Below are 26,559 nucleotides of genomic sequence, written 5' to 3'. Positions count from 1 at the left end.
CGACTACGATCTTTCCGACCAGACAAACATGTATATGTAATTCCTACTATGTAATGCAATCTATATGATGTACATTTGCTACATCAATCCAAGGCCTTCTCCCTAGGAAGAGCCTCATTTGTAACGACCAAACTGGGCCAGGCCCCGTGGTTTTTCCTCATTTTCAGGGGTTTTCCATGTAAAAACTCTGGTGTCTCTTATGAATGCTACACCCTCTCTTTTTCTGTGTGTGCGCTGGATCTTCGTACAATGCTAAGACGTTAAACTATATATTTCTCTACCGCCGCGAATACTCCAGGACGCAACAGAATCGATACTCTCCCCATTAGATTTTTTCTTCCTATTTGACAATCATCTATTATTTTGTCAATTAGAGAAATTCAAAATAATAATTTGAATATAAAATAATCATTTTCTTTTTTTCTCCGTCATTAGAATAGAACCCGTTATTTCATCTCCTAAATTTCTCTCCTAATTTCTTCAATTACCTTTAAAGGAGACATTTCTCTTAGCTTAGATAAAAGAAATCAATAAATGGTTTGCACATAATGAAAAGAATCGACGAACAAAACTTCCTTCCTCTTCTCCTTTCTCTTGGTCGATTTCCTTTGGCTAAAGCTTCCATTCGTTCATTTGATTCCACCAGAGTGATTGAATCGGAGTTATTACTCGCGAGGAATGGCTTCCTCTCACTCTTGCATGTGAACCCTCATTCAAATACACGATCCAAACCCGCCAACCCCGATCCGTGCCCATGCTTGGCCTGCTCAGTTGTCTATTCCATCCGTATGGTTAGTAAGTGTCGGTTCAAATAAAATGGCTACCAGTTCTTAAATTAATTAACCATAAGAACTTGACTTTATGGGAAATCTATATTCTAGAATAAAATAAATTATAATTTGCCCACTTTAGTTTGAAAAAAGTCTCTAGGAAAGTTAATATTTTTTTTAAATTCTATTTTAATTTTAAAATTTATTGTAGAATATTATTTCTATTTTTAAGAGTATATTTTATTCTCTACGTCATATTTGATAAAAAAATAGAAAAAATCAAATCTATAATTTATTTTCCACAAAAAATGACCCCTCTAAAATTATTTGGCAAATGATTAAGTAAATTGAGGTCCCTTAATGGGTAAGTTAGCCACACCAATCAAGAATGTGAATTATCTTTAAAGATTGCTTGATTTTAAGACTACTCTACATATATTAGTTGGCATGGATGAATTTTTTTTCTTATATAAGCTTTAAATTTTGTAATATTTTACTTATTCTTTTTCATTTACATAAGGACAAGTTATAAATCCATATAATAACAATTTATGGGTTCCTAATGCTAGAAAATACCTATAAATATAACTTAATTTATACTTTCAAAATCAATGAATAAAATTATCAGTCTTATACATATTTCATGTGAAAAATGCTTAGTGGTTGATATACTCTTGGATGAAGGTGGTGATTAATGTTTCATGGCTTTCGGCGAGTCCTTAATTATTTCTTTCCCATTTCTCGTCTCTCCCAACATAATTCTTCTCTCTTTCACGTAAGGCTTCGCCAACCCTAAATAATAATGTTCTTATATTCCCTTGTAGCCCCTACAACTTTTTAAGGTCTCAATTTTTCATTAACACAAAGATATCCTGGTCGAAAGCCAAATAAATAGAGAATATTTTGCGTTATGAGGAATAAGATTAAAATATTCACAACTTCTTAACCATATAGATCAGAATAAGATTAAAATATTCACAACTTCTTAACCATATAGATCAAAAGATGATGCTGGGGGCTTCTTTAGATCATCTCCAACTGAATTTCATATCATTATATGCAGTCCATGAATTGCTGCATTAGAACTCCAAATCTCACGCCAAAACACGATAGATGAACAGTGCGACGACAATATTGACGTCGGACAATTCATCTATGCCAAAAAAAAACTATTATCTTTACACCCTGCGTAGCTTCAAAGGAAGCGTGCGAAACAGGAGAGATATTATTACCTTCGCAAAGAAGCGGCGAAAAAAGAAAAATGAAGTTTTATTGGAGATTTCCTACCACATTTTGAAATTTTACATCATTTTAGAGTGAAAAATGAGGTTTTCAGTTGGAGATGCGCTTAACATTTCTTTTAGAAGAGAATCTCTTTGGTTTGCACCATATTATGGTGCAAATGACCATATAGATCAAAATATAAAATTACTTAATTTGATTTTTGATTATGTGATTTTGTATACTTATTCTTATCAACATATATGCTCTAAATTTTCTTTTATTTACAAACTCTCATGCATATCACATTCCTTATATGTTTAATCGAAAGTCTACACTCATCGTTTGATCATTAATAAAATGCATGCAAATTTCATAAGAAACAATTTGGCATCTCACAAATTTAAGCGCAGAGCATCAGAAATATACATCGCAACCAATGGAGGTCGCCTGGAAACACATCTCTTTGCTTCAATCAATCTTTTACTCCTTTGGCCGTGCAAGCCATAGCGAGCTCAAAGCACGAAGACGAGAGAAGTAATCATTGATGGCAAGCAGAGCTCGTGCAGATTGACGCGTCGTCAATATGTGCTGTAACTGCTGCAGCGTTCGCTGTCGAAGATTATCGGCCTGGAGATTAACCAAGATGATCTAAACTGAGTACCGACTTGTAGAAATTTCAATTAGAAGTATTCATGTAATTGCGAATTGCCTTATAGTTTAGGGTAAATATTTGTTCCTTAACAAGCATCTATTTTTGCCAGACTTGTTCAAATCTGCAACTGTGACACTCACAGAAACAATTCTAGAAGAAACTGTGAATTTATACCTGGGAGACGAAGTTTTCGAGAGTGCCAAGCTTTCCCATGGCCATTGCCATCTGACCCATGTAGTTAGCGACATTTCCTGATGAGCCATTGGAGCCAGGAGATCCCGATGCGATGGTTTCAGCCAGGGATTGCTGCAGTGCTTCCATGCCTTGGGAAAGAGCATCCTCTGCCTGTAATGATAACTGCTGTAGCTTGCAAATCCCCACTAACTGCTCCTCGGTGAGAGGTTCCAGTTGGCTTGTGAGCAGCTGAAAATTGGAAGTACAAGGCTGTAAGACTTTCAAAATATAAAGTGAAATCATGATCAATGGAAGCAACATGATCAAAAATTGGCAAGGTTTAATGTCCACAGAGAATTCAGATAAACCCTAAATTGAAAAAATGAAGGTCCTTTACCTTGAGAAGTTCAGATGACCGGAAACCACCAATCCACAAGAAGCATCTTTCTGCAGGAGTCTTCCACATCCCAGCAAGCATGTGAAATACATCAGCCTTAGCAGCAGTACCCTTGAGCTTGAAGATCTCATCATAGTGTGCCATGATGCCATCCACAATGACACGAAGCTCATTGTCACTTGCATGAGAATTTACTGCAGCCCTAAGCTCGCTAAGTTGTCTGTTGTGCTCTTCAATCCAGCGTGCATACTCCATGTCAAATGCCAAAGCAACTGCACAGGTAAGCCATTAATTTTGATGAAGATAGCAAGAGAATTAGTATCATACCAGTTATCAAACAGCGAAATTCAAACATATTTTTTTCCACATAAATCTAATTTTTCAACAGCTTTCAGGGGGATCATTAGCATTAACCACCTTGACTGTTAGTTTAAAGATCATGCACTTGAATCAACTTAATATAAAATAATGTTGTCCTATAAGAATCATAAACCTTTTCTCGTGCACCAAGAAATTATCAATGCATCTAATGGTAACTCGCTTGGCTTCTTGTTCATGTTTCATCAAGAAACTTAATGAGCTTGAGCTTCGTGTGTTTGGTTAAATAATTAACAAACCAAAATAAAAAAGGCCTCAACTCACTCATTTTCGGCTAATTTGCATCCTTAATAAGGATATATGTAAAGGATGAGGTATCACACTAGTTAGCCAATTCATTAATAAAAAAAATTTGACATGTTTGATTAAATATCAAATAATTACAAAATGAATTTAAACATAGCCCACTACATAGTCGGATGGTTGAGATCAAAATCAAAGTTTTGATTTAAATTTGAGAGCTCAGGGAATAAAATATGTTCCAAAAAATTAAAAGGAATATAAATAGCTCATCATATAGAAGTTTATCTCTTCATATCTTTCTCCATTTCCAAGAAAAGCTCATCATGTAGCTGCAAAAGGGTAAACTATTACTGTTGATCTTCACCATCATCACAGTCATCTTTAGGCTTATCACATTTTTATTGATCTTTGTGAACATTAATTTAAACTAGGTGAGCACAAAATGCATCAAATTTTTATTTTTTTAGTAATAGATGGGATAGATGGTGGTTAGACCTGCAATGTTTTATGGTGCAGAATGTTGGTCATTAAAAAGGAAGCATAGTATTAAGTTAAGTGTTGCAGAGATGAGGATGCTCAGGTGGATGAGTGGCTTTACCCTTAGAGATAGATACGAAATGAGCATATACATGAAAAGGTTAGAGTAACTCCAATGGAAGATAGGATTAGAGAGAGTCGCCTTAGATGGTTTGGTCATATAAAATAGCGGCCTTCCGATGACCTACTAAGGAAGATAGATGTATTAGATTTGACTTATGTTAAGAAAGATAGGGGTAGATCTAAAAAGACTTGGTTAGAAAATATTAGAAATGACCTTTATTTATTAGATTTAAATGAGAATTTAACTTTTAATAGGGCACAATGAAGAAAAAGGATTCATGTAGCCGATCTCATATAGTGGGATAAAGGCTTAATGTTGTTTTTGTTGTAGATGGGATACATTAGAAACAATACTAAAGAGCATCCAAATAGTGCAATGGGACATCCTTTACATCCATAAGCACCAAATGCATCAAATTGTTCTTTTTCTGTCGTCAAAAGAGTGCATTTAGAAACAATACTAAGGAACACCCAGATAGTGTGTTGCGATATCATTAGCTTTTGTAATCATGAGTTTCTGTAGAAGAATGCTCTTGAAGTTGCCGGTTTGATTTTCTTTTTTTTTTTTAATGAAATAGAATTTACTGACCTCAGCTTCTCGTTTTCCTCTGAAATTACTTTTTTTATTGTCAAATATGAGTAACTGGTTTTCATTACTCTAGTTCTTATATCAACATTTAAATCAGACTTCTAGGTGGAATATCCCTATAGAGAGGACGCTAGCTTCATGAGGATTGCTGATGCCCACAGTTTTAGAGTTTAGGGTCGGTTTAGGGTTCTAAAATCATTGAGATTATTTGTCAGATTGCTATGCCCAATAACCTCGTCGGCACAACCAGTGTTCTATAAGCCAATAAATTCCTAAAAATCTAGCCATTATCCTAATATCCCATCATCCATATGTTATTAACCAATCCCTCTTCCTAATTCTGCATCTCATAATCAAGTTTAAAATATGTCTAAACATGCAACTTTGTTTTCAATTAACCATAAGGATGGAGCTCATTTGATTGCCTGAAGTTGAAAATTATGTTTTCAAAAATGATAATGTTTGTAAAATTCATAATTTGATTGATATAGTTAGACATAAATGTTGATTTTAAACTTCACAAACCTTCTTAAAACTCCTTTTAAAATGATGATTTCATTCATACATTCAAAATGAGTGAAAACAAACTCATCATTAGCAAAATGAGCCTTAGTGGAATGATTGAGCAATAACGATTGAAAATGGATTATAATAGTTCAAGTGATTTTTGAAAGCTATGCACATTAAATTCTTACAAAGGCGTACTATGTATGTAAATTCAGATTCAGTTTTAAGTCACAATTATAATGGAAAAAAAAAATCAGAAACAATGAACCACGAAGTCTTCTAAAATCAATGAACCACAAAGTCTTCTAAAATCACCATCAATAACACCAAATATGCACACAATAATATTCAAATAAATATGTGCACCGTTCTAGCTTATAGATTTCAGTGTAAAACCTTTAATTCTTTCTTGTGGGTAGAAAAGGCACGCAAGAATCATAATGAGAATAAAGAATCCTGAAGCATATGAAACATTTAAAATACCATTTCCATTAACAGAGTGTGACTGATCTCCTGCACTTGAAATGAAGATGCCCTGTAATAAGAAATCAGCAAGTTTAGAGAAACAACCAAGAAATTCATCATAAACAAACAAAATGATAAGTGCGTATGGACTTAAGAATATACCAAAAACAATGTTATAATCATCCTACCTGCTGGCGAGATCGCTGCAGATCTTGCTCTAATTGAGTAAGCTTCAGCCTGCTATTCTCCAATTGTTGGACATATGCCTTTATTCCAAGATGGTCAAAATATACAATCAAAATAGATAACACAAGAGAAACAAAATGAAAATTGAAACTTTTTGGGAAAAAAAATCCTCTTAAAATGGTGAAAGAAACATAAAATAATGGTTAGCCCATCAAACTAGTATTAAAATTCAAAACACAGCCAATTTCGCAACATTAATTCTGCGGGGAGATCAGGAATAGGGCTGGGAGACAGCTAGATATAAATTTACGTGAAGGGTAACAAAATTAAGCTTTACTGCAAATAAATGTAATATAGCATCCATTAACAATGCCAACTTGGCTCAAATTTGTTCTTAAGCTTCGTTTCCTCTTATGGCTCATAGTGTCTACGGCGTGACAACTACCCATGGTGCAACAAGTGTAGCAAGTTTTGCTGTAGCACAAAATCATGAAAATCATCATTGTCATAAATTTAAAAACTTAAAAATAACATATTATTAATTTTGAAAATATTTAAAATTATCATGTTGAGCCTTAAAAGTATTATTTTTGAAAATTATGAAATTATCACTGTCATAAATTTGAAAACTTAAAATTACCATATTATTTTTTAGTATGAAAAGTTATCATATTATAATTTAATATTATTAACATCACATTATTTTTGTGCTTTAGTATTATTATTATTATGCAGTCATAATATTATAAGTTATATTCTTAAATAATAATTTATAATTTTATATAGTTCAAAATACATGCATCTTATGTATTTTTTCCTTATATTTCCATGACTAGAGAACCCTCTTGTAACAAAATTTTAAAACATGAAAGAGAACATCAACATACCATGCAAAGATAACTTCAAATTTAGGCTTGGGTGTCCCAAGCATCATTGGACGAAAAATATTTTTGGAAAGTGAATATGCATATCTACTTTAATATTTTGGTGAGCCCCACAATTGTAATATCCTAAATCAAACATGCCACTCCCATCACTAGGTGTCGAGGAGACGAAAGAGTTTTTTTCATCACCTGGAGTCGTGAAAGGACGAAGGCTCAAACTCGAGGAGTAGCAAAAGGGGGTAGCCAGGTAGGTGAAGGGTTCATTTCAAGAAGACGAAAGGATGATTGTCAATGAAGATCGGTTTCATCAATTTGTTGACTGCACGGTAAGACAAAGGAGCAATAGTTCTATTGTCGTACGAGAAAACAAAAGGGCTTCGCCCCTATAAATCAGCGAGAGGTGAAGGGGAATCAAAGAGAAAGATCAAGGAGAGGGCGTGAGCAGGTTTGTTGCTAAGGGTAGGGTCGAGAGGGTGCTATAGTTTCTAGTTTTGAATGATGAATCGCCTTCGACAAAATACTGTCGCACAACTTTTGAGTTGTTTTAGTAGAAGAAAAATGGGCCATGTTGAGAGTTGTTTTAGTAGAAAAAAAATGGGCCATGAATATAAACAACATGCTTATCAATAGCCACCAATCAAGATAAAAATACAAATTAAGCATTTAAATTACTAATCATTCCCATAAAATGTAAGCGCTAACAAAAGTAAATATAATAATTACCTAGTCAACTTTAAAGCAAAAGTTATGAATATAATTCTCATATGGAATTTGGCACGGACTATCAAGAGGACAGGATAGCACCATCATATTTCTCGCATTCCAAGGTGAATAACCAAGTCATGTACCTACATTTGATGAAGTTGATGAAAAAGAGGAAAGTGAATTCACCATGTTCATGTCTAAGAAGAATGGACATTTGATTGTGCATTCATCAGTCCAACCTTTGAAGCAGTTGATTTTTTCAAGTATTTATGTCAAAGTGAATCAAAGTTGGTCATAGATTCAAATTCACGAAGGTGCAATTGGGTGCCCAAGAGAGCAAAATGAAACATGAGTTTCAAGAGTAAAATAGAATAGCAATCACATCTCTCATTATTGATGATAGACAACTAAATCATGGATCTGCATTCGACTAGAATTAAATGACGGGGTGATGGGCAATGTGTAGATCAAATGACGGGGTGATGGGCAATGTGTAGATCGAAGTTTTGGATCAATATGATTTGTAAACCCATTTCAAGCTGTTCCTTGATCAAATCAAATCGATTCACAATCAACTTGTAATATAAATAATATATGTGATGATATATAATAAATATATGCATATATGGTTATCATAAATATGTATATTTGCACACATAATGATTTTAAGAAAAGTGTTTTTGGGTCAACTAAATTCAAATTTGGGCTAACTTGAAATCAAACTTATTCAAGCCAAACCAACTTATCGTTTGAGCCACAAGCTAATTTCAAGCCTCCTAATGTTGTGGGCTCCAAAAATTCGCTCTTCGTCCTCTACGTGCCTTTTTTTGTCAACTTTGAGAGTTTTAACAAATTAGGTTCCAGGATAAATTTTCAGAAGATAGATTGAATTTTAGATAAGAAAATACCTAGATATTTCACCCTCATTTTGCCAGGAATTTATAATCTGAGTTTTGGTTTCCTATAGGCGCTTGCGCATATAGTTCATTATCCTCCGATAAGAAGAGAGAATTTAGATTAAAGCCATCATTAGATTGGCACAAAGTATTCAGCTTATAGTAGCAGCATCTTTCAGGGTTTGCAAATTAGATATTTAGAATTTGAAATTCACTACTGTACACTTAATGCGCATGATGGGGGAATGATGACAAGCCCGATCAAGATCCCATGGTATCGTCACCCCGAGCTCTCTGGTCCTTACTCTACCTAGTCAGAGGAGGTAGTCGACCAATTTAAACAAAGGATCCTTGTCGGAAGTCATGGGTTGTTTCGTCCAAAGGTGCCTTGTAGACTTGGGGTGAATGTTTGTCTAAGGAGACAAATCTAGTCAATCTTAGCTAACAGAGGAATTTATGCACTATCAAGTATACCTTATGATTCATTACTCAAGGGTTTAAAGTCATTGTGAAACATACAAGCTCTGGCCATAACCATAATATAGTAATGTCATTTTATGGTAAAACCACCCGGTTAAAGGACCCCAATTACAATCATTTATCTGTGGAGCTATTTGGTGGCAAAACCATCAGATAGAGGACACATGCCACGCCATATTGGCAAGAGATCATTTGAGAATGAATTTTAGCTATACACCCGACATGACATTCGCTCTTAGTAAGATAAGGTTATTCTCAAAATTATTATCCTAACCAAACAGTTGCGTAGGACAAAGATACCTTGTAGATTATGTACAAGCATTTTCGATTGATCCAAAGTTGAGGCAAATTTAACTACCATCCAGGCTCCCTCTAAACGGAGGCCTAATGTAGAATCAAATAATTTTATGGTTGTTTAACACAATGCCCTTTAACCATAACTTAAAAGGCTATGAATTTTTTCAACTTGTTTAAAAATCTTGAAAAATGTGGCAAGGATAATTGTTTCAAAATTATTATCCTAACCAAACATTCATATTAGTTAACATTGCCTTCAAAATTTGGGCAAAATTCTAGGAAACTGCAATCATTCATTTGACGATTACAACCACCTTTTGAAAAAAAAAACGAAATGAGAAGGAAATTATGAATCTTTTTTTAAAAAATTCAAGCAGATAAATGCAAATATTGAATATTCCTAGAAAATTTAAACCAAAACTGATTAGATAAGGTCATCAAGGGATGCATTCCAAGTTCACAATTGTGAAAAATAAGTTCATGAAAACTTGCTACCTTTTTTCTTAATCGGCTCTTCCTAGCAGCTTCGCGGTTCTGAGCAAGACGGCGAAGACTCTGAAAAAAGAAAAATAAAAAAAAAAAGAGTGTGTGCATCAACTCATAATGTCTGTACAAAATACAAGTAATGAACTTATATTATAGTAGGACATATTTCTGTCATTAATACCTTTTGATCCCCCGTTTTTCCTTTAGATTGGTCGCTTGAATCAGAAGTAACAGGAGCAACTGATTGAACTTGTTCCAGCTGAAGTTCAAATGAAGGGTTATAAATTATGCGGATCTCCTTTAGCATTGAGATATAAGCACAACAGAACTAAAATGGAAGTAAGACAACATGAAAACTGTAAAGTTTGTTATAAAAGAAGATAGTATGTGAAATGATAGAAACACAATTATATGGCAAACTTGAAAGATAAAAGCTATGGCATGCCTACAACATATATATTTGAGCATTAAATAATAAAAACTTACTGTTTCGGAATATCCTCCTCTCTTTACTACTTCCTGTTTCGGAATTATATTTTTTTAGATTTTTACCAGGAAATTTTATTTGATGCCCTATACTAATTGGATGTTAAGATATTAAACTGCTATTGAATCTCTAAGAATTGCAACACTGCTACTACAGAGTTTTCTACTTTTAAGAGATCCCCACCCGCTAGAGCTTGCCATTAACACATTACACCATCATGACTGTGATCATTTAGTTAGGAATATTTAATTTCAACCATTTTAGACAATTACAGTAGATGATGCAATTGTAATTGTAATTATGATACGATAAATTTGAAACATTCAATATTACTTAAATGATGTCAGCTGAAGTTGTCTTTAACAACGTCCAATTCATTTGACATTACTTTAATGACACTTGACTTTTTCAGAAATTGGTCTAAAAAAAATTAATGCAATTGAATATTATTTTGGAATAGTGAAGGATTTAAATCATTAAGCTGAGACAAAATACCGAAGCCAACAAGAGTTCTAAGGCAAAGTTCAGGTGAGAGTTACATATATGTTAATGGAAAATTTACTTGAAATTAATGAAAATATAGATGCTAATGAAAATATAGATGTAAGATAACAGTGCAGATTCATGTAAGTGTTTATATGATCTTAGGTGTCGCAATAAAGAAGCCACTTAAGAACTAAAGAAAATTGTAAAGGATTTTAGCACGAAAAGAAGTAAAGTGTGTAATTATATTTATTTTATAACAGTTATATTTTTCTATTTTATTTAATGCAATTATATAATACTTTATCATGGATTTGTGCTAATTAAATTTTAAATTATCTATTATGCATTAAATTGAGGAAAAACTAAACAATCAAAGTAATAATATGGCATATACAAATGTGAAAACTGCTCATTATATATATATATATATATATATATAAAGGAAAATAAAATAAATAAAATGAATCATGATCGGTAAATGGAAAGTATTAAAAGAAAAAAAAAGGTATATGCATGCAAATACAAAAGTTCACCTCCTTACGGCACTAGTTGTGGATGCAATGTACCAGTGCACTATAAATAGAAATGGAAATTGTTGTACATTCATTGGTACAAAATTTAGATGGTGCTCATATAATAAATGAACTGTTAAAAAAATAAATTTAATTTTTTTTGAAATTTTGATATACATCTATATTAAATATTTTGCAAGTTAAATGAAAAGTTCAATAAATAAGCATGACCATATGACTACTTATATGCATGTTTAATTGCTATACTATAAACTATAATTGACCACTCAGTTTGTTATGAAAAACTCAAATTGTTAAAATGAAATTTTCAGGTAAAGTTTCTATGGATTAGATGGCTGATAAAGAAGGTTTCGTGTACACAAGAAGATGATCAACCTAAAATAGATAAAACTATTTTGTCATATGTTCAGACAAAAAAAAATTATTTTAGTGGCTCTTCAGTTAAATTTGGATGTTAGTCTATTGAGTAATTATTGATGTTGAAAGAATTGTGATGTTCGTTCGATCATCTGCTCCCTCACGCCTTATTAACTTGAGCTTCCAGGCCGGGCCTTGAAACTTCAAGCCCATCATTGATAAAGAATGCAATTACCTTAGAATTAATAAAATGGGGTTACATAGAAATAAACAACAGAAGCTTCAAATGTAAATTACTTGTCACCAAAATTAAGAGGTTGAATCTATACTTCATCCACAAAGAGAAAGAATAGAATTAACTCTATATTTTTATTTCATCTTCCTAAAGTAAACCGCCAACTATTGAAATAACCATAAGATCCAATGCTGGAGTTTGGTAGAAAATACTCATGCAAACACAACTCCAACCCAAAGAAGAAAGCAAAAAGTCAGCCTTTTCAAACTTTCTAACATAGGAAGTTAACATCAGTTGAAAGATTAACTAAGCTTACTTTTTCAAAAATACTGGACTAGTTATAAGGGCCGCTATGCTAGGAAACTCAGCGTTTACCTACACTACATTTCCCTTTGAGATCATCAGAAAAAGCATTCCTCAGGCCAAATTTCTTTTGATATCAGCAAAAAAAAATTAAGGGAAGATTACACATGCATATTCCTCAAATTTCAAACATCACATTTCATACATTATGTACAAATATTAAAATTTGTTCATGAAATAGATAGTACAAGTTTTTGTAAGAGCATGAGAATGAATAATAATATATTACTGAATCATTCAGTAATGTTAGGGAACCCAGCAAAAAGACAGAAACATACCCTTTGATTTTTTTCCTCAATGTCAACGTCAGTTGAAGTATCAGTTCTCGGGCTAGCATCTGCTATTGAGGATTCACCCCAGCTATCTATAAACCCACTGGGAAGAGAACCAACGTTTGCTTTCTGGCCTTTATGCTGTTGCAAGGGAAGTGATCCAGTTGTATGTGCAAAGGCAACGGCCGGCTACAAATAGATAATAGATCAATATTAACTAATGCATCAGAAATCAATTATCTGAAAATGTATGTTCAAACATACTTTACTGAAGGAACCAAATTGTAGATGATCAGAAGTTATGAACTCGCCAATTGAATTTGAATTAAACAAATTAGCTGCGCATAAATAAAGACCAATAACATACTGTGAGGCGGCATGGGATTCTATTTACTACAGTGAAAATCATATAAATGGGATATCAAAACGTACTTCGTGCAGCATCTTCTATGCGAAAGCCCGTAGGTTGCTCAAACGCACCAAAGTCGGCAAATCGAGAAGTATGTGCACTGTTTCGTTCCATGCTACTTGAAAACAAAATTACAGAAGGATGAAGAGTCTTTATTTAGCTATTATTTAGCTAATATAGTAGGAAAAATATAATGCCAATAACTAAACACAGTCTTTTGCCAATACTGCATAGGTTATTTTGCAACAAGCATTCAATCTTTTTCTACCTTGGATGATGAAACTAGATTGATACAAAACTCCAAGCATGGAAATCAGATAAACAAAGATCTCCTGTTATCTTCTTTCTTAACAAGAGCCACATAAGGATAAATGAATTTCCTCATTAATGAAAAGAGAATAAAAGATAGTAAGGTTGCTGGTTTGTGATAATACACAGCATGAAACTTCTGATAGATGTCTTAGTCCATGAAGCTTGGACACGATAATAGGATACTTACTATACATGATATCAAAGGATACAATGATATGGACATTGAAGAAGTAGGTTATGGGTATATCGCGATTTGATAAAAAATAGATGCATTAGGCACAATACAGATAATATTTATGAATACAAACATTTATTCCAGTTTACACATTTTAATATATATATATATATACACACGAACTAATTTTGTAGTATTCTTGCCACTTAGTTCCATTTTAACCCTTTACGGTCATGTCCATGTAGATCTCCATTTCAGTTGTGAAATACATCCAATATGATCAAAATCTATGACACATGAGTATCACTTGATCTTGAATAATATGAATGATAGTTATCCATTCTAGATACTCAAATATTACCTCTCCTGTAATTAGTATTTATCATAATCCTGAAATATTGACTGATACTTAGATGAATTATGAATATACAATATGCATGCATCTGCCTATGCATATTTATGAACACAAACAACTATGCTAGTTGCATGCATTCAAGCACAAACAAATAAGATGGCCAAACAAACTAACGTATTCTATATCATACTATAATTATTTATGCGTATACAAAAGGATAGATTATTATCATTTTCTATGGAATGTGTCATGTTTTTTCCAACAAGTTTACCTTTTCTTAATTTTCAACAACACAACGCCTCTTAATATACACAATGATTGATCGTGATGCATCTAAAAAAACTTCACAATGAATTATCAAGACATACAGCTTATGTTAGCTTACTCCTAGACAATCCAAATAATAAGATGGGTGATTCATGAATTTGAAGATTTCCAAGTAAATAAAATTTTAATATCGTGTATGCTATAGTATCTAAAATAATTTTAATGGGATGGATTTCAAAAAGAAAGGTGAAAAGTAGTCGTGGGCTTTGAAAAGTACACAAATTTTATCAAGGATTAAAGATAAATCATCTGGAGGCAGCATAAACAAATAATAAGCACTAACTAAAGATTTCATAGACGTCTTCTATTCCTAGTTTGAGACTTCTCAGCTGACAAGAAGAGCAAATGGGATTAATTCCACTTATATTACTTACCATAAACATCTAAAATTGGGATGGAATTGGAAAAGTTTGTTTAGGGAAAGAAAGCTAATTTGAATTCAGATTTATTAGGGAATTAAAAAATGTTTATTTAGAAAAATATGGCTGATTTGAATTCAGATTTGAGAGGGAATTAAAAAATATTTATTTAGGGAGAGATGACTGATTTGAATTGAGATTTGAAAGGGAAGTAAGAAGGTTTATATAAGCGTTAATTGGGTTGTTTTATTTTCATTATGTGAATTATGTTTTGCTGTAGTTTTCTTTGGAGTTGTTCCTAGCAACACCTAGAGTTTGTGGAGAGTCGATCTACCTCCCAAATAGTAGATCAACTTGCATCTTTGTTTGTTTTGACGATATAAAAACTTTCTTGTTGATTTCTGTTGTGTTTTCTCTTCGTTATTGTTGTTTTTACTAGGGGTGTCAAAAATTGACATGACATGGAAACTCGACACAAACCGGTCCCGAAATTGTTGGGTTAGGGTCGACCCATTTGATGTTTTGGGTCAGGTCCGGGTCAACCTGACAACCCGATACTAACCCGTAATGACCCGCGCCGTTTTGTTTAGGGAAAATGTAAGTAGCGAGCGAGCAGGTGGGACTCGGGCAGCGAGCTATCTCTTGTTATACGCTTATACTTTGTTTTGTTTCGCATTAGGGATTTAGGCATTTAGCGGATACTCACTCGTTTTGTCTTCGTCAGTTCGTCTATCTAGGATTTCTCTGTGGGAACTCTCCTCGCTTACGTTCCGTCGCATCCCTTCATTCCTCTTCTAATTCCTTCAGCTTATCGGCTTATATCTTGCTTAGCGGCTTCCTGCAGTTGCGTGTGTTCATAAACCATAAGTTCTCCTCCCTTGTTGGTCGTCACAGCCTCAACTCTCAAGAAAAATTACACTGTTTGTATCTCATTTCTATTATGATTGTTCACCCAGGAAGAATAGGCGTGAAGCTCGCTCTAACAAGCTTAAGGTCCTTATTTTCCCTGAGGTATATTGGATTTTAAATTAACCAGATTTTTCCTAAGAGTTGTGTCAGGGATTATTTAGATTTGGGTTCTAGTTCTTATAAGTGCAAGTCATTATAGTAAACTACCCCTCCTAACGCATTAGAAGAGCACTCTCGATTAAGGATGAAATACATTTAATTTGTGCATGAAGTGCAGATGTGCGTGCACCAGTGTATGAATGTTCTAAACCCTGATTGTAGGGGATGAAGGTAGACCCGATCAAGATCCCATGGTTCCATCATCTCGGGAATACTATAGGATTCAGCCTACCAATACTAACGGCCATTGATCGTAATGTCCAGAAAATCTGATTAACAGTCATGGGTTGCCTCCTCTTAGGAATTCTGAGTAGACTGAGGTGGATATATATATTAGTCATTTAATTTGGGTAGATACTTATGGCTTTGTTTAGAAGTTGCTCATAGTTTAAGTTTGGTTGGGTTTTACGACCCCAATTAGGAGTTATCTTTAGGTTCAGATTTTGGTCGGGGCTTATGGCTTTCATTTGAAAGCAGCCCAAATAGCGGGTCTTACGGCCTCTATTAGATGTGGCACAAATAGTGGTTCTTACAACTTAGCCCTATCGACTAAGATGCCCAATGATTTTTGGATTTTCAGGTAGGTCATATGGCTTCTAAATTTAGAAGTTGTCTGACGACGGATCTTACGACCTAGCCTTGTAAGCTAAGTGTCCCGTATGGTGGATCTTACAACATAGCCCTATAGACTAAGATGTCCATATGAATGGTCTAAAGTTATGTTACTACATAGACATTTCCCTCAAAAGTCGAACTTATGAATTATATTAGAAGTTGTCGATGTGTTTCAAATGTCCATCACTTCACATAACGAATTTCTCTAGTGATCACCAGTAGTATTCACCACTTCCATTAGAAGTGACCTATAGGGTTTAGGTTAGTGAGGATATAGTTTTACACATTTCACTGTTTTGACACCAGTGTCAGCACCATATTTTGCCAACTTTGTTTCAGTACTAGCCTGCGGTCGTTGTTTTTTACACCTACTAACTAGTAGTTATTTTCTACTCTAACTTTCAGCAGTGCTTGTTATTTTGTGTTTGTAGCTTCTTTTCTACTATAGCACTGTTGTTTATTCTTTACATGCTTTACAGCACTTTGTTCTGTCTACAGTAGTTAGCTTTACTTGCTAGTTTTACTTTCCAGCAATAATTATGCATGCTTAGCTATAAATTTACATTATCAGATATATTTAATATACTGTATTAATGCTACATTTGTTTGCTTGCAGGTAAGCAGTGCTTGCAGCAGCTTGGAGAGCTTTGTTTTGAGAGCTATTTGAGAGCCGCCAGTTGTTTGGAGAGCTTTATTTTGAGAGGTTTAGCTTGTACTTAGGTTGGATAATGGAAATATTTTATTTCTGCATTTTCTTTTATTTTGTTTTAATTGCATTAATTAATTAGATTAATTAAATAAATTTTAATTTTAATTAAAGTTAAATTTTAAATTGATCAGCTCTCACATTAAAATGAATTTTAAAATTATTCAATTAATTTTGATTTAACTATTAATTGGATTTAAATTTCATTTGCTCGATTAATTTGATTAAAACCTTAATTTTAATTAAAGTTTTGATTTGTTAAAGTTTGATTTAAGTTAACATTTTAATTTTAAAATTGCATTTTAAAATTATTTAATTATCAATTAAATTATTTGCTCAATTAAGTTTAATTAATTTTAATTTAATTATTAATTGAATTTAATATTCAATTTATTAAATGAGGCTTTATTTTAAAATTAATGAGTTTTAATTAATTTTTTTAGTTCCATTTTAAGTGGTTAATTAACTTATTACAAGTTTCTCTTGGAAATTTAAATTTAATTAGTTCTTTTTTGTTACCAGTTTAAATTTAATTAGTTGATTTTGTTGGTTAAAAGATTTTAATTTTAAATTCATTCATTTAATTAATTAGTTAAAAATTGAATTAATATTCAAATGGATTTTTAATTAAAATTGTTTGATTATATATATTTTTTAGTTAAGTTAATTAATTGAGTCAATTAATCATTTAGTTAATGAAGTTGGATTTTAATTATATTAAAAGATCTTATTAATTAAGATAGTTAGTTTATTAGGATTTTAATAGTAAGTTTAATTCCATCAAAATTTAAAGTTTAAGTTAATTAAAATTCTCCAACTCTCCCATTCGGCGGTCCCTCGACATAATTTTGACAGTTTTACGGGACAATTTCGGCAGCCTCCCAATGTCCCCTCCCCACGATTGGAGGTTAAGGGAGGGCACTTGCCCTTTTTGCTCGACTCAGACAGATCAAATCAACAGGGAGGACTTCAGGGGAGCAAATCGACCCCGAAAATGGTCTTCGAATCTTCAATCCACTTAGTCTAATCAAATCGACGGTCGAGGGCTTCGGGGGATCGTATAAACTCCGGGACTTCAATTTATGCAATGGTAATGGTTTTATTTTATTTTCGTATTTTTACTAATAGCATTATTTTATTATAATACTATACAAGTATTTATAACATTATATACTATTATATAAATGTTATATAATATAACCTATATAACAACAAGTGCAGATCCTCTTTACACGAAGAAATCTACTAGATAGTAAGATTAGCCATAGGGAGGTCGAGCAAATTCTTAAGCACGGGCAAGAGTTGCGCAAGGGGCTTGCAATCGACTAGGCCGAAGCCACTGCCTTCCTCCGACTCCTTAGCAAGTGATTGTCAACATCTGCGTAGTTTGAGTAGTCATCTCTAACCACTCAGTTGCATAAAGTATAAATTTTATAATTTATAGTTTGGCAACAATGACCATTTATTATTAAGTTTTGCAATATAAAAAATATACAGGAAGATTTCTTGCTTCTATTACAAATGGGAAATTTGATCTAAAACAAACCTCCAGCATGATCTTAAATAAATAATTTATCAACAATTCTATCATCCAATGCTACTTATAGGAGCCATCATCTAAACTAGCATGCCACACGCATAGCCAATGCATTATCACTGCAAGCAGCTACCCACAGCAACATGCGGAGGCATTATTACTCAAATTAATGCCATCTAAAGATTATGTTAGAAGACAACAACGATTATAAGGCTATCTACTCTACCACACTTAGGCTAAATGTCGAAGTTATATTCTTGATGCGAAGGTAAAAAAAAAGTGAAATAATAAAATCCTATTTTATTTTTTTTTTCCTCAATTTGCCAATAGCATCATAAAGGTTATGCATCCTGCTTATTCTAAAAGCAAACAAAAAGTACAATAAATTTATCTTGTGATCCTTAGTCTGAAAAAATAAAATCATACGCAACAATTCATATGTTAAGTTGGACACCTATGTGCAAAGCTTGAAAGAAGAGATGGATGATGGGTCCAAAGACTCATTTATTACAAAGCATTTTACAAAATAACTGGCAGTCAAACCTTCATATGTTAGACTTAACTCTAGAAGGATGGCCACCCTTGATTATCACAACAACATTTCTTTTTGTTTCTCTCTCCATATATTTGGTACATTATGTCTTTTTACTTGAATTTTCAATAGAAGTGTTAGGCCCGTATGTCCTTAAATTAAAACATTAGATCCCCTCCTTTGTAACTCAGCATACTAATGTAAAATCTTGAAAATAGTCCACTTGTAATTGATGCTTGTCATTTAGCAATGAGATTTGACTGGATGGTCAGTTAATAATGCATTCAATAGCAAATTTGATGATTCCCACAGCTCCTTTTTAATTTCAAAAAGATAAAAAAATATATTAATTTTGAATCAACTAAAATCTTAAACAGCTATGAATAATTTTAACTGCATTTCAATGTCTAAATCATTCTTATCTCACAGAAAAATTATTCTGTGCGAACGCCGAACCCTATCCGGAGACCAACCAGAATGTGCCACATCACCCTGTGCTCGGTACCGTGGCTCGTACTGCTCGGTACCGCGGCTCGGTATTGCTGACGTGGCGCATTCTGGTTGGTCTCCGGACGACGTTCTACATCCGGTCTCTGTGCAGAATAATTTCTCCATCTCACATACATGCATTCAAGCCAAATTAAAGAGTGATATTTCCTATAGACATGTAAATAGAAAAGCAAAGGAAAATGTTTGATGACTTAAATCATGTTCAAATTCATTGCAAGCTTGAAAACAAAATAAATAAAAGAGCTTCAACAAGGCATTAATTGATTCTACTCTGCTTGTTTAGCAAGCTAACATCGACAAATGAATTAGTTCAAAGCAAAAGAGCATGGCTCCAACGACCTTTGTGCTTTAGAAAGCCGAACAACCCTGAAAATAAATCAATAGACCTAAAACCCTAACCCTGTAAAAAGTAAATCAATCAGGAACATTGGGAGAAAAGGAGGTCCTCCGATATATCACTAATAAGCCAAAAGAGACAAAGCTCAAAAGATCAAACAACCGGTAGTCTAAACTGATCCAAGAACCCTAAAAAAAAAACAACAAACAAAAATTTAAACTTGCAATGTTTACTTGAACTCGCATTCTTCTCATGATAAACAAAGCGTAAGGAACAAGACGAAGGATTCTATAACTTACATGGCATGAGCCCTAGTCGAAGAAGAAAGCTCTTCCAAGCCAACCCTCACTCTCAGACGCTAAAAGAGCGATCTTTGCAGAAGAAAACTCAAACCTAAAAGAGTAGGAACTGGAAAGTGGAAGCCGTTGCTTCCTCTCTGCTTCCAAAAATCCGACTTTGACCTCACCATTGCTCTACCTGCTCCAAAGCTTTTTCTTCTCACTTCCTTTTTGTTTAAATTAAAGAAATAAAATTTCGGTGGTATTGCGGAAATTTTCAACTACCCACGCCTCAGTGCTCGCGGGCCGCCCTCAGAGCTCCGATTTTTTTTTTATTATTTTGTTTTTTTTTTATGATTAATGGTATTGGGGCTCCAATTCCGGTTGTCGTTTTCCGGCCTCGCAATACCTCTTTAGCCGTTTTGGTTTAATTTTGAAGGATAAAGGGTTTTTTTTAATCACGTGCTTTAAATTGATTAGCTCTATCTTTACGGTGTAGGAAAAGCTCAATCTACCAGAAATAATAAAAATCATTAGACTATAATCGGTTCTTGGTCAAAATTTACAAATTTTTTCAATAAAAAAAAAATTAATTCATATAAAACTGAATAGATTATATAAATTTAAAATAACTTAATAGATGTAATTATATATGATATAATATCAAAAAATTTCATCATTATTAAAAAAATTGTTGCATAATACATGCCTCAAAAATCCAAAAATTAGTTTGAGATTTTTCTTAAATTAATTTTGGGGTTGAATAACACTTATTTTTTGGACTTCTATATAATTTAATGATGATAATGTTAAATTTATCTGAACTCTATTAAATATTTTTATGAAAGTTACCTATATGAAAAATGATAATCATAGCTTTATAAGGCTAATTGTGACATCCTTTACTAGCTTCAAATTTTTTTTAAAAAAGGACGATCCTAAATATAATTTCATGTTATTTTGCAAATATTTATGTGTTGATTCAATTATGATTTCAATTAATTATATTGTTCCCTATAATATTGCATTTAATTTTTTATTTAAATTGTATGACTTTATGAAGTTTATAGCTTACCACTTTTCATACTGACTATTATTACAAAGAAAGGCAAGGAAAATGTTGAAGCAAAATAGTCTCATGTCATTGAATATTTAGGTTTCTGCTAAACAATGTTTATGAGTCTTCATATGAGGTATGTAAACAATAAATAGTGGTGATGTATTTTGATTGTCTTAGCGTCTCTATAATTACTTGTGTGATGCATGTGAGAATATTTAGATGCGTCAGTTTATTCAGAACATATGTGGTAATGTAATTGGAGTAAATATATATGTATAAGAAATGCTTAAAAATATTATATGTTGAGATTTATGAATGTATTTCTATGTGACACTCTGTGTTACTAGTAGAGGTATTTTGGGATGTTACAAAAGTTGTATCATAGCAAAGAATTAAGATTCTTAGAATTTAATTACGGTAGCTTAAGAAAATTTAGTTGTATAAAAAAGAGAAATGAATCTGATTGAATTATTACAGAGCCTAAGAGAGAAAGTTATGTTTCTAAGTTCGTAATAAGTCTAACTTTCGATCTTATTTATAAATAGCATATAAAAGTAATATGTTAATATGTGTGCATGATTGTATAACTATAAAATTCATGATATAATACATTGCATATATAATGGCTGAAAGGGTACATTAGGCTAATAGTCAGTCATCTTAGTATGATAGAACACCTAAGGGTCCTTAAAATATTGCATCAATAGAATGCATTACAATCTTAGTGGACAATGTACTAGTCGTGTTTAATCCTGCTATTGTAATGTCAGAGAATATGATGCAAAGGCAAACAATGAATATGATGGAAAAGATGCAGTCTTTGGTAGGACCTGCAACACCCAGTGTTCCATCTTTAATTATCCCAATTACTCTTACAACTCCTAATAGCAGTGCAAATAGAGATGCATGTGCTCATGTTAATACTAAAGTAGATAAGCATTTAAAACTTTTTCAAAGTTTAAAGCTATCTTTATTTAAAGGAGGAGTATATGCAAGAACTTCTAAGGATTGGATAATCATAATTGAGAAAATTTTAAATGTGATGAAATATCTTGGGGATAGACATGTATCCATTCCAATTTTCATGTTGGAAGGTGAGGGAGAACGATGGTGGAAAGGTCAACATTTGAAACAATTCAATGGTATAGCTGAAGAATTTATAACTTTAGGGGAATTTGAACAAGTCTTCAAGGAGTAGTATGTTTCTCCTTCGGCAAGGCAGGCAATGCAAGAGAGTTTTGTCAACTTAAAGTAAGGAGCCAAGACTCTTATTCGGTATAAATTCGAGTTTACATTTTTATCAAAATATGCGCCGCAACATTTCAGTACTCCTACTAAAAAATATTATATATTTTTTAAGGGCCTTAGAGATTCATTAAGATAACCTTTAATTCCATTACACAAAAAATAAAAGAGCAGTGGAAGGTCCTAATTTGAGCTTTAGCCATATTTTTTTCAAATAGTTTAATTAAAATTCATATCATTATTTACATTAAAAAATATGACTAAATACTTTTTGTTCAATGTCTTACATAATTTATGCATCTATAAAAGTATTTTATGATTCTAGATAACTATTTAGTAACATTTTTTATTAGAAAATAATATCATACTATGAAAATTAGTAGCACTTGCATAGTATTGAAACTGAAGACATCAATGGATTTGATGTTCAACAACTTAACTTATTATTTATATTAGACTAGTTCACTTTGATAACTAATTTAATATGCACAAAAATTTAATAACTCATTAATTAATTATATTTTTGTTCATTTTCAATTTAATAGTTAAGAAACTAAGGCTTCGTTTGGGACGGCTTTTTTATTGCTTTCTAAAACCGAGTTTTAGTACAATTGTTTTATTTTTGTACTAAAACTCTGTTTTAAAAAGCAATAAAAAAACTGTCCCAAACAAAACCTAAGTCTTAACTACTGCCTATTGATAATGGAATTTATTAGTTAAGTTGTTATTTATTTTGAAATTTCTCACTCAGCAATTGGCTCATTGATAGATTTTTTTTTTTAATTTTGAAATTTATAACATTAAATTGAAGTAACAAAAATTCAATCACAAAGTTTTGATAACTTCTAAAAGTCTATAAATTAATTAGCTATTTGGGATAACATTTTATTATTACTTTTTAAAATAGTATTTGATTTCTATTTTTTAAATGTTTTTTATTTTTATCTAAAAAATAAATAAATAAAATAATTTTAAAATGCTCAAAATAATTTTGAGTTTTTAAATATTTTTAATTTGCTCGGTATTGCTAGGGATTTGCTCAGTATTGCTAGGTATTTGCTCAGTATTGCTAGAAAAAACAAGGTACAACTCGGTATTTGCTAGATATTTGAAATATATCCAAAAGTTGATGGGATGTTGTTCGGCTCGTCAAGGAATTAAAAAAACGCACGCGCTAGAACCCAAAAAACAGCGGGTCGGGTCGGCGACTTTTCTTCATGCTACGTGGCGCTAAAACGTTGGTGGCCGAACGTATAGGAGCGTACGTTCACCGAACCAAATAAAAGTTCCGCAATATCCTCTTTAGCCGTTTTGGTACTTAATTTTGGCCGAAGGATAAAGGGTTTTTTTTAATCACGTGCTTTAAATTGATTAGCTCTATCTTTACGGTGTAGGAAAAGAGCTCAATCTACCAGAAATAATAAAAATCATTAGACTATAAACGGTTCTTGGTCAAAATTTACAATTTTTTTCATTAAAAAAAAAATTAATTCATATAAAAACTGAATAGATTATATAATTTTAAAATAACTTAATAGATGTAATTATATATGATATATTATCAAAAAACTTCATCAAATTATTAAGAAATTTGTGGCATATTACATGCCTCAAAATATCCAAAAATTAGTTTGAGATTTTTCTTAAATTAATTTTGGGGTTGAATAACACTTATTTTTTGGACTTCTATATAATTTAATGATGATATTGTTAAATTTATCTGAACTCTATTAAAATTTTTATAAAAGTTAGCTATATGAAAAATGATAATCATAATTTTATAAGGCTGATTGTGATATTCTTTACTAGCTTCAAATTTAAAAAAAAAAAGAACTTGATCCTAAATATAATTTTCATGTTATTTTGCAAATATTTATGTGTTGATTCAATTATGATTTCAATTAATTATATTATTCCCTAAAATATTACATGTAATTTTTTATTTAAATTGTATGACTTTATGAACTTTATAGCTTACTAGTTTTCATACTGACGATTATTACAGAGAAAGGCAAGAAAAATGTTGAAGAAGAATAGTCTCATGTCATTGAATATTTAGGTTTCTGCTAAACAGTGTAGGTTTCTGCTAAACAGTGTTTATGAGTCTTTATATGAGGTATGTAAACAATAAATTGTGGTGATGTATTTTGATTATCTTAGTGTCTCTATAATTACTTGTGTGATGCATGTGAGAATATTTAGATGGGTCAGTTTATTCAGAAGATATGTGGTAATGTAATTGGAGTAAATATATCATGTATAAGAAATGCTTAAAAATATTATATGTTGATAATTATGAATGTATTTCTCTGTGACACTCTGCGTTACTAGTAGAGGTATTTTGGGATGTTACAAAAGTTGTATCAGAGCAAAGAATTAAGATTCTTATAATTTAATTACGGTAGCTTAAGAAAATTTAGTTATATAAAAAAGAGAAATGAATCTGATTGAATTATTACATAGCCTAAGAGAGAAAGTTATGTTTCTAAGTTCGTAATAAGTCTAACTTTCAATCTTATTTATAAATAGCATATAAAATTAATATGTTAATATGTGTGCATGATTGTATAACTATAAAATTCATGATATAATACATTGCATATATAATGGTTGAAAGGGTAAATTAGGGGACTAATAGTCAGTCATCTTAGTATGACAGGACACCTAAGGGTCCTTAAAATATTGCATAAATAGAATGTATTACAATCTTAGTGGACAATGTACTAGTGGTGTTTAATCCTGCTATTGTAATGTCAGAGAATATGATGCAAATGCAAACAATGAATATGATGGAAAAGATGCAGTCTTTGGTAGGACCTGCAACACCTAGTGTTCCATCTTTAATTATCCCAATTACTCTTACAACTCCTAATAGCAGTGCAAATATAAATGCATGTGCTCATGTTAATACTAAAGTAGATAAGCATTTAAAACTTTTTCAAAGTTTAAAGCTACCTTTATTTAAAGGAAGAGTATATGCAAGAACTTCTAAGGATTGGATAATCATAATTGAGAAAATTTTAAATGTGATGAAATATCTTGGGGATAGGCGTGTATCTATTCCAATTTTCATGTTGGAAGGTGAAGGAGAATGATGGTGGAAAGGTCAACATTTGAAACAGTTCAGTGGTAGAGCTGAAGAATTTATAACTTTAGGGGAATTTGAACAAGTCCTCATGGAGTAGTATGTTTCTCCTTCAGCAAGACAAGCAATGCAAGAGAGTTTTGTCAACTTAAAGTAAGAAGCCAAGACTCTTATTCACTATAAATTAAAGTTTACATTTTTATTAAAATACGCGCCGCAATATTTCAGTACTCCTACTAATGAATATTATAGATTTTTTAAGGGCCTTAGAGATTCATTAAGATAACCTTTAATTCCATTACACAAAAAATAAAATGAGCGGTGGAATGTCCTAATTTGAGCTTTAGCCATATTTTTTTCAAATAGTTTAATTAAAATTTATATCATTATTTACATTAAAAAATATGTCTAAATACTTTTTGTTCAATGTCTTACATAATTTATGCATCTATAAAAGTATTTTATGATTGAAGATAACTATTTAGTAACATTTTTTTATTAGAAAATAAGGTCATACTATGAAAATTAGTAGCACTTGCATAGTATTGAAGCTTAAGACAAAAAAGTATCAATGGATTTGATGTTCAACAACTTAACTTATTATTTATATTAGACTAGTTCACTTTGATAACTAATTCAATATGCACAAAAAATTAATAACTCATTAATTAATTATATTTTTGTTTATTTTCAATTTAATAGTTATGAAACTAAGTCTTAACTACTGCCTATTGACAATGGAATTTATTGGTTAAGTTGTTATTTATTTTGAAATTTCTCACTCCTCAGCAATTGGCTCATTGTAGATTTTTTTTTTTAAATTTTGAAATTTATAACATTAAATTGAAGTAACAAAAATTCAATCACAAAGTTTTGATAACTTCTAAAAGTCTATAAATTAATTAGCTATTTGGGATAGCATTTTATTATTACTTTTTAAAATAGTATTTGATTTCTATTTTTTAAATGTTTTTTATTTTTAT

The 26,559-nt window shown here is 31.9% G+C and overlaps 1 protein-coding gene across 2 annotated transcripts; it reads right to left on the bottom strand.

Annotated features, from left to right (window-relative positions):
- Window positions 1-2,253: 2,253 nt before the first annotated feature.
- Window positions 2,254-20,461, bottom strand: LOC110091873 (transcription factor HBP-1b(c38)). Of its 2 annotated transcripts, none has more exons than XM_020816158.2 (11): window positions 20,208-20,461; window positions 13,099-13,193; window positions 12,931-13,004; window positions 12,673-12,855; window positions 10,115-10,192; window positions 9,943-10,002; window positions 6,188-6,265; window positions 6,018-6,069; window positions 3,218-3,489; window positions 2,821-3,069; window positions 2,254-2,621 (listed from the first exon to the last, which is right to left on the bottom strand). In XM_020816158.2, exons 2-11 carry the CDS (start codon window positions 13,187-13,189, stop codon window positions 2,475-2,477), a joined length of 1,284 nt encoding a protein of 427 aa, XP_020671817.1. In that variant the 5' UTR covers window positions 13,190-13,193; window positions 20,208-20,461; the 3' UTR covers window positions 2,254-2,474. The 2 variants fall into 2 exon arrangements, with proteins under 2 accessions (XP_020671817.1, XP_020671816.1); XM_020816157.2 differs by having other exon boundaries at window positions 13,099-13,190; window positions 20,208-20,460.
- Window positions 20,462-26,559: the final 6,098 nt, after the last annotated feature.

The sequence above is a fragment of the Dendrobium catenatum genome, unplaced genomic scaffold, assembly GCF_001605985.2.
Source record: "Dendrobium catenatum unplaced genomic scaffold, ASM160598v2 fragScaff_scaffold_1126, whole genome shotgun sequence".
Classification (NCBI taxonomy): domain Eukaryota; kingdom Viridiplantae; phylum Streptophyta; class Magnoliopsida; order Asparagales; family Orchidaceae; genus Dendrobium; species Dendrobium catenatum.
The sequence above is the reverse complement of the archived record's forward strand: the minus strand, read 5'-3'. Positions and strand labels throughout refer to the sequence as shown.

What these genes read in the sequence shown, in the direction of transcription:
- LOC110091873 (XM_020816158.2), bottom strand. Translation starts at nt 13,189, where the DNA reads ATGGAACGAAACAGTGCACATACTTCTCGATTTGCCGACTTTGGTGCG. An exon ending in AGAGCCGATTAAGAAAAAAG is followed by an intron (nt 6,266 to 9,942) that starts GTAGCAAGTTTT and finishes CTTGGAATAAAG; the next exon opens with GCATATGTCCAACAATTGGA. An exon ending in GGTCATCTGAACTTCTCAAG is followed by an intron (nt 3,070 to 3,217) that starts GTAAAGGACCTT and finishes TCCAATTTTCAG; the next exon opens with CTGCTCACAAGCCAACTGGA.